This window comes from Cicer arietinum, chromosome 8 (genome assembly GCF_000331145.2).
Source record: "Cicer arietinum cultivar CDC Frontier isolate Library 1 chromosome 8, Cicar.CDCFrontier_v2.0, whole genome shotgun sequence".
Classification (NCBI taxonomy): Eukaryota; Viridiplantae; Streptophyta; class Magnoliopsida; order Fabales; family Fabaceae; genus Cicer; species Cicer arietinum.
Genome location: NC_021167.2, coordinates 1267142 through 1276749, shown reverse-complemented (window position 1 = coordinate 1276749; position 9608 = coordinate 1267142). Strand labels below are relative to the sequence as shown.

Below are 9608 nucleotides of genomic sequence, written 5' to 3'. Positions count from 1 at the left end.
CTTTCCCTAATTTATATTTATACTGTTTTAAACCTAACTTTATTAGAATTTAGAATTTTCGTGCCCAAAGGGAAACAATAAAACCACCGACCCGACAACGCCCATAACTTTCACTCGTTTTTATTTTTCGTTATTCAACATTACTTGTCATAAAAGAAAAGAAATAAAGAAAAAATAAAACGCAAAAACCTTCCTAAACTCTTTACCCCACAATTCTTCATCGCCTCAGATCAATTAACAAACCCCAAAAATCTCTTCTTTTTGCATTTCTATTAGTGGCTTTTTGTTTTTATCCAAAAGGGTCATGGTGAATATGGAGTGTGAGAAAAAGAGGGGTTTTGTAACGAAATGGGTTTGGCTGGTACTAGTTCCTCTTATTGCTGCTTTTGTTGCAATTGCCATCATGTCTTCTAATACTTCTTCCAAAATTTCTATCTTTGGAGTTATTAACAAAGCATGTCCCTGTGCCCAGGTATTCAATGATCTATGCACACCATGTTCTTGTTTCTTTGCCTCTAAATTTTAATTGTTGAATCATTAATGAATCTCAATGCGTTGTGGAGTTTATGATATTATGTTTTAATAGATTGGAATCTGATATAAATTGTTAACCATGTTCTTGTTAATCTTCCATTGATGATTTACTGTCTTATGAAGCACCGACAATGACACCGACACTCAGTCTCACCCTCACACTCACACGCTGTAATAATTTAAGAAAATGGAAGTGATTGAATGGAATTACATATGTCGGTGTATGACACTGGCACCAAAGACGCCTTCAATCTAAATGGTCGATGTTGCATGTTGTTGTAATGTAAAGTTCTTGCTTTGAATTCTATATTGAATAAAGGGAAGTAATATGTTTGTTTTCAGTAGACATTCAGAGATGTGTTTTGCATAAATTGTTGTTTGTATTGTGTGGGTTGAAATTTAGATTTTAGTCTGATAAATTTTCTGAGTTAAGAGTCGAGACTTTATCTATTTTGTGTCTGTTGTAGGGAACACCGAAGTATAGTGGTATGGTGGAGGATTGTTGTTGTGATTACGAAATTGTGGATCGGCTTCACAAGGAAGTGTTGTATCCATCTCTACAAGAACTTGTGAAAACCTCATTCTTTCGGTATTTTAAGGTTTGTTTATTGTCACTTTGAATTTACTAGCATTGGTTTTTATTATCCCTTAAATGACTTGGTAGCTATTGCTAGAAAAATAGTTTGTAATAGAATTATAAGTTCCATCATGTTTATTGATTATTTTTAAGATTTTATTCGTCACTGGACTATTCAAATTTTGATTTGATCAACAATATGAGAAATTAGAAATAAATTCATATGCTGTAAAAATACATTAAGAGTGTGTTTGGATGAAGAAATTCAAAATTCAAGGGAATTTGAAGTTACAATGAATTCAAATGTTTCATTTGAATTCCCTTCATTTACAAAACCTGTTGTTTGGGTTATGTAATTAAATTCCTTTCATTAAGAAAATTTGTTGTTTGGATAAAGTACTTGAATTTCATTCATTTATTAAATTTCTTCTCTGGTAAATTAGTAACATGTACAAAGTATTTCAATTCAATGACTTAACCACTTTTCTCATAGAGTTGATTATCACCTTTTTGTCTCGACCCTTATTAGCACAAGGAAATTTTACCTTTTCTTTATTGCAGAACTTTTTTTGACAAGATATTGTGGAACTTGATTCATTTAAATTGATATGTCTAAATCAGAATCGCTTTGTACTTTTTTTCTTTATTGCGAAACTTGGTTCATCTAGGCCAAGCTATGGTGCGTCTGCCCTTTTTGGCCTGACGATGGTATGTGCCGGTTGCGGGACTGTAGTGTATGTGAATGCCCAGAGAATGAGTTCCCGGAGTCATTTAAGAAGCCCAATCGCCTTCCATTGAATGATCTTGTTTGTCAAGAAGGAAAACCCGAGGCAGCTGTTGACCGGACTTTGGATAGTAAAGCTTTTAGAGGATGGCCAGAAATAGACAATCCATGGACGAATGATGATGAGACTGACAATGGTGCGCTACTCTGTATACTAGTTTACATGTGAATAATTTCTGTTAATGGTTGTAGTTTATCACTGTGACTATGAAATATTATGTACTTATTCTAAAATATTGAATTTAGGTATTTGTTTTTCAACTTGACCCATTTGTGAAAACTTTTTCATTATCAGAAAGCAAGATGGCAAATCATCGTAGTAATAAGCTTCTTCACTCTTAGTTAAAGCTTTTTAACTTTTAAAGAGGTAGCAGTGTTAAATCATTTTATAATGTTTTAAACTTCTTTCCAAGAAAATAATTGTTTTAATGGTTGCATTTGCAGATGAGATGACATATGTGAATCTTCAATTGAATCCTGAAAGATATACTGGTTACACTGGTCCATCTGCAAGAAGGATATGGGATGCTGTCTACTCTGAGAACTGCCCCAAATGTAAGTTATCTTTGGAAAGCATATGCATGCTACGAAGCGCTGACACAAACACGGATACTGGACATGACATTACACTGACATATTGACGCCGATAATAATTTGAAAAATGGAAGAAACTGAATGTCACTCACTACATGTGTCGGTGTCATGTCATTGTTCGACACTAACACATATTGGACACAAACACGCTTTCAATCTGAAGTGTCGGTGTTGCACAATATACACGCCAATCACTAAAATTCTTTCATAATTTGTAAAGAAAAATTGTGTTTTTATTTTAAGTAGATGGATTATAATTTTCATGCTATCTAACATTGACAGCTCTGTAAATGTTGCACGTTTTCAACAATCTAATATCTAGTTTGTCAGTTGTGGAGTGAATATCAGTTTGTTCTTATCATTTATTTCTTGAGTGTAAGATATATTGAAACTGATAATAGAAGAGGAACTGTACTCTGTTATACATATGTATGTCTCACTGATGTTAGGAGCATTGTGTAAAACCCCCAAGCTATCTCGGTGTGCATATTTTGTAATCAGAAAATGTCTGTCTTTTGTAGATCTGTCGCAAGAATCATGCCAGGAGGAAAAGATTTTGTATAAATTGATTTCAGGTCTTCACTCCTCCATATCAGTACATATAGCTGCTGATTACTTACTTGATGAAGCTACAAATATGGTAAATCTCGTTTTCCTCTTATCAGGAGTAGCTAATTTTCTCTTTCAAAAGAAACATTTTCATTACTTTTGTGGAATCAATACAATATTTGCATGTTTAACCATGTAGGTAGTCTTCTGTTATGTTTTTTATGTACAACCTTAAAGTTAAAATTTATTCAATTTTCTTTTGGTTTAACAAACCTTGTAAAATGGTTTATTCATGCACTAAAATAATAGGGCAACATTATAAGTTGTTACTCTAATGCAATGCATTTTAATTTAAGAAAAATTTATTAGATACTAACTTCTTTCCTTCCTTCTTATTATTCTAGTGGGGCCAAAATCTTACTATGATGTACGACCGAGTCCTACAATACCCCGATCGTGTCAGAAATTTGTATTTCACTTTTCTCTTTGTCCTGAGAGCAGTAACCAAAGTAAGTATAAATTGTCCTGGTTTGAATCAATCGATCATGTTATTTTCTTCTTCTTTTAGAACTCAGTTAAAAATATTCTTGATGCAATCTACATATTGCTTTAGGCTGCAGATTACCTCGAGCAGGCCGAGTACAATACGAGCAACCCTAATGAGGACCTTAAAACACAATCCTTTATAAAACAGCTACTTTACAACCCGAAGCTTCAAGCTGCATGTCCTGTTCCATTTGATGAAGCTAAGTTGTGGAAAGGCCAAAGTGGACCTGAGCTAAAACAAAAAATTCAACATCAATTCAGAAACATCAGGTATTACTGATTTGTACTATAAACAAACACTTCTTGTATCGGCTTTGTTGTATTACCGATCCAATTTACATACTAATATTCATTTGACTCGTTGGTAGTGGTAATAATTTTTGTGGTATGCAGTGCATTGATGGATTGTGTAGGATGTGAAAAGTGTCGATTATGGGGAAAGCTTCAAGTTCTTGGTCTTGGAACTGCGTTAAAGATTCTTTTCTCTGATGATGATCAACAAAACTTGGGTCAAACAGTAAGTACATTTTTTTAGTGTTATTTTTCTTCCTCTCTTGGGTTTTATACGCATGCAACTTTAAATCAAATTTCCGATGCATTAACCTTTATAAGTATTCTTCAAATTGCCATTGAAATCTTCCAAATTCCATTCACCTATCCTGCTTCTCCTGGACATAATCTGGTAGTGAAGAAGTTGTAATCTAGTGATTTTTATTTTTATTTGTATTTTTTCTTTTATATAATTGGGAAGTTGGTGGTTCTTTCTGTGGCTAATATCTGCATCATATGTTGTTAAAATTTCCTGTTATACGCATTATTATTACAATATACTACTCCATCCCAAAAATATAAATAAAATTTGATTAATGAAAGTCGATGTATTTGATTTAAATTTTGAACCAAATACGTCAACTTTCTTTAATTCCTTTTTGTTTATATTTTGGGAAGGAGGAAATATGTATATATTAACTATTAAGCACATATTTTCACTTCACATAGAGGAATATTGTTTTTTCTTACCATGCTTACTATTTTACGATATATATGAGTCAGTTGTATGGAGCAAAATTGAACCCAATTGATATGAATGCCTAAAAAATTGAACCCAATTGATATGAATGCCTAAGTGTATCCATTTTGCGCATTAATCTCATCTTGAATTTTGATTCAATCTAATAAACCATTATCTAAACTTAGTGTATTCAACCACTTTTTTTTTGTCAACCTTGTTTAGTCAACCACTTTTCTTTATCGTTTGATTTATGACTGAAATCTTGAATTATTTCAATGTTTGTATATGATATATTAGCTTATAATTTTGCCATGTCACTTGTTTTTACCTAAAATTGTCATATTGTTATTAGTAATGTACCTTATGATTTATATCAAGATTCGATTCATGATTCAAAAATAGTTCATTTGATTCAAAAATAGTTCTTTTGATTCACAATATAAATCTCGATTTGATAACCATACTTTAAACACTCAATACCACAACAATCTTTGACAAATGGATGTGTATCATTTGTAACAAAAAAAAGGATTTGATGTTAGTAATTCAAATGAAAACAAATTTACTATAGCTTCTCCGATTCTTCTCTTTTCAAATGTTGCATGCGTGTTTAAACAATAGATCAGAATTAATGTTGCATTGATGCCCTTTCAGCTGCAGCTACAAAGGAATGAAGTAATTGCATTGATGAATCTTCTCAATAGACTTTCAGAATCTGTCAAATTTGTTCACGAAATGGGACCTACTGCCGAACGAATCTCGGAGGGACATATTTTTGGCCATACCAAACTTATTAGGTCCTTGAAGAAATTTTGGTTCAGTATACTTCAAACATAGAGGTGACACCATTCTTTCTTATGAGTATTTGTTGCTCTTCCTTTGACATCCTGTTTGTTAGAGATTATTTGAGAGAAAATCACTTTTTTTAATTGAAAACAAAAATATTTTTAGTAGTTTTAATCTTGTTTGTTTAAGCTTTTGAAATTAATCAGAATCTAAAAAAAGTGATTTTCTGATTAAAATTAAAAGTTGATTTTAGTAGTTTATGAAAAAAAACCTGATTTTAATGAGTGTGGTACATTAGAGAGGATTAAAAAGTGATTTTCATTATTATTTTTAGTAGTTTTAATCTTGTTTGTTTAAGCTTTTGAAATTAATCAGAATCTAAAAAAAGTGATTTTCTGATTAAAATTAAAAGTTGATTTTAGTAGTTTATGAAAAAAAACCTGATTTTAATGAGTGTGGTACATTAGAGAGGATTAAAAAGTGATTTTCATTATTATAATAAACAAACACAAATCAGCTTCTGCTTCATATAAAAATCTCTAAAAAATAATTTCTAGATTATTTTGTGTGATAATTACTTTTATTTTTAATCTTAATCACTTTTACTGGTTTGATAGAGATAACTGAGCATTGCATTTGATTTCTGCAGGAAGCAAATGTTGACAGTTAGGTTTTCAATGACTCACATTACTCCAAAGATTAGGCTTACAAAAACCATGATCATGGTTTGAAATTTTCCAAGTATTTGAAAGTAATGTACATAGAATGTACACAAAATCACACATAAATAATATTTGAATGCAGGGTCAAAAAGATGAAAGTAATAGAAAATGTGTTATTTGTGACAAAAATCCCGTTATTTGAAGGATGTCTATTTCTCTCTTTTTCGAAGTCATCTATTTCAATTGCACAAAACGGAGGAGACAAAACCTATAGAATTTGAATATATGTAAAAGTAATTGATAGTATAAATGGAATAGTACGTGAAGATGAAATATTTATTATCAACAATTGCAGGGTTGCACAATTGTATTAATTCGGTAATATTGAAAGTATGTCAGTGTTAATATTTTTATTTTGAAATTTTAATTTAAATATGAATAGTTTTAATTTATTATACTCAAAGTCTAAATGTGTATATAATTTTAAATATGAATAACAAAGTTATGCAGACAAATTGAATTAAATGTTCAATCTCAAAAAGTATAAATTTTATTTTTTTTCTGAGTTATAATGCTCTTCATCAATTTTTTTTCTTATTATATTTTTTATCTATAAATCGCAGGTTATCCATTTCTGTATTGTTTATTCTTCCAATTATTTTTTTTATGCTGATTTATTTTCAACATATAGTATAAATTAGGATAAAAGCGTGTATTTTTTTTTAGTGTATTGTATTATTATATTTGTAAAATAGTGTATTATTAATTTATTTCAATTTTAAAGTCACTAGTTTTAATTGCACAAACAAATAGTCAAGAAGTCTGTATTCTTGTGAAATTTGTGGGTAAAAATTTTACACACCTGACTCATGAATTAAATGTTCAATCTAATTTTATTTATATTTATTCTAACCGTGATAAATTATATAATGAAGCGGTGTTTTTCTATTTTTTCAGGTTGGTTGAGATGAGAATTATTTTTGAGCACTATAGAAAGAAAGGAGAGTTGGAATAGTAAATGTGTAATTTAATTGATTTGAATTAAAATATATAAAATTAAATTTTATCAAAATATTAAATTATTAGATGTAATAGCATAAAATTGAATTTTCTTAATTAATTTAGTTTTTTTAATTATAGTTTAATTTTAATAATTTTTTTAGAAGTATACTTTAGATAAAACTAATTATACTATCTTTACTCTAGATAAAATTAATTATACTATTATTCAGATTATTTATTTACATTATAAACATGTATACTAAAATCCAACAATAATATCATATAGTAATTGACTGAATTTTTTTAAATTACAAATAGTCATGACTGAAAATATTTAGATTACTATTGAAATTATCATACTAAATGTTGAATATTGATTTATTTCAGTTTTAAAAGAATATTATTATATTTAGTAAATATATTAGAAGAATACATAAATTCAAAGATAATATAAACGAGTGTCATTGTCAACTAAAAAATAATTAAAAAAAATTAAAAAAATTAAGTAATATAATTGAATTATTCATAATTGTGTACGCCCGAAAAATTTAAATTTATAAATCATTTCGTAAAAAACATACTTATTTAACTAGATGTTTAATAAGATGGTTAAATATAAAAATTATATGCAATATCCGGGGAAAGAGTTCATATAAAATATAAATTACAAAGATTAGCTAATTTTAAATAGTTATTATATGTCTAAATTCTTTAAGAGAATTGAGAATAATATATTTGGATAAATTACTTATTTCAAAATAATATTTCTAAATATCTTTAAAAAAATTATATGATTACGTTTAGAATATTTTTAAGATTTATTAGGTTTTTTAATTTTCATTATCTTATTATAAAATATTTTCATATTTCTTTAGTTTGAGGAAATGATTTAGAAATATATTATTAGAATGTGATATAAAAATATACAAAGATGCAAGGAGAAGAAAAAGAGAAATGGAGAGGAGAGGAGAGGAAGAAAAAACCAACAACCAAATACTACTCTTGATGTGTTTTTATGAAAATGTAGGGCTAAAAGTAAATTGCCAAAGACGTGTGTTTTATGAAGATGTAGAACTAAAAACCAACAACCAAAGACTATTTCTTCGTACACGCGCTTCATGAAGATGTAGGACTAAAAACAAACAACAACCAATAATTATATTTTCATGTGTTACACAAAGATAGATAAAAAAACAAAAGTACAACATCACAAATCCTCAATGTCCAGGGGATTACAGCCCTTGTACCAAATCTCATACAAAACTAGCACAAAGTAACCAAGGCAACAATGATGTATTCAGAAGCAATTTCACTCCCTCTAATTTTTACGCCCAACAAAACAATTGAAAAAAAAAAAAACTTGCAGCCAAGGATATAAACTCGAGTCAGCAACAATCATCAATAAGAAAAGATAATGGAAAAAAAAAATCTGGTAGGAGCTAAAATAAAAAAATAAAAAAGTTACATAAAAAATAGTAAAGCTATCAAAATATTCAAAAAAAATCATAAAGCTATCCAAAAATAGCATTGGCATCCACATAGTGCTAGCACCTATCAGTCAAATAGAATATTGCATGTGGCAGATCCCATTGGAAACACAGACAATTTTTTCAACATTTGAAGTTTTATATCAATATTCAAAGTACTGCGAATTATCATATTTGTATAGTACATTTAAATTTTGCATAACATATTTAATGAATTCAACCTCATATTCCAAGTCTTTTATAATATGACTAATGCTATTGAAATATAAAATTTGACGCAAATAAAATATTTTGACATTTTATAAAAAATAAAACATAACCCCGTATTTTATAAGATATTGTAATTATGTCTATTTTATGTTTCAATAATATCACTTGTTTTCTGTATACAATAAGCAGTATTTTGCCAAAAATAAAATGTAATATTTTAAAGTACCGTATATTGTTAAAAAATAATGACTTTTTAGTTTCTATAAAATTTTGTTTGTGATCTTTGTAAATTTATCATGGAAACAGATATGTATATGAGTTGGCCAACCCAATTTGAATCGATCCAAAAAAACTTAAAAAATTTGGTTAATTGGTAAAACCAAATCTAACCCCTCTTATCCATGTGACTTATTACACTTTAGTTATTTTGATGTTTGTAATTATTTTGTTCAATTTTAAGAACCTTACATCTTTAGTTGTATTTATACTTACAACGATGTTATTTTTTATAATCAATTTTATAATTTTGATATTCTCATATGTTTATATATATTAGTTACTAAAAAAATAGTAAAAGTTGATTACACTATATTTTTGGAGAAAATTAAGATTGTCATTTTTAGAAAAAATATGATAATATATTCTTAACAATTAATTTTTTTAAAAACTCAATACCCAACCAACCTCGAAATAAGCCATTTGGTTTTAGTCTATATATCAGTTGAATATTACCATTTACCAATTTTTTTTTCCGATTAAAAGATTATAAAAAGTTATTTTAAAAAAGTAAGTTCAAAATTCATCCATATTTTTTTGTTACTTGAGATGTTATAATATTTAATAAATTTATAAGAGTCCTACTGCA

General features: G+C 28.4%; 1 protein-coding gene across 2 annotated transcripts; it reads left to right on the top strand.

Moving 5' to 3' along the window:
* Positions 1 to 111: 111 nt before the first annotated feature.
* On the top strand, positions 112 to 6266 carry LOC101500489 (endoplasmic reticulum oxidoreductin-2-like). Of its 2 annotated transcripts, XM_073364087.1 has the most exons (11): positions 153 to 472; positions 1002 to 1133; positions 1780 to 2032; positions 2191 to 2214; positions 2340 to 2450; positions 3011 to 3129; positions 3443 to 3547; positions 3652 to 3854; positions 3978 to 4101; positions 5251 to 5435; positions 6032 to 6266. In XM_073364087.1, exons 1-10 carry the CDS (start codon positions 305 to 307, stop codon positions 5431 to 5433), a joined length of 1422 nt encoding a protein of 473 aa, XP_073220188.1. In that variant the 5' UTR covers positions 153 to 304; the 3' UTR covers positions 5434 to 5435; positions 6032 to 6266. The 2 variants fall into 2 exon arrangements, with proteins under 2 accessions (XP_004511502.1, XP_073220188.1); XM_004511445.4 differs by lacking the exon at positions 2191 to 2214 and having other exon boundaries at positions 112 to 472.
* Positions 6267 to 9608: the final 3342 nt, after the last annotated feature.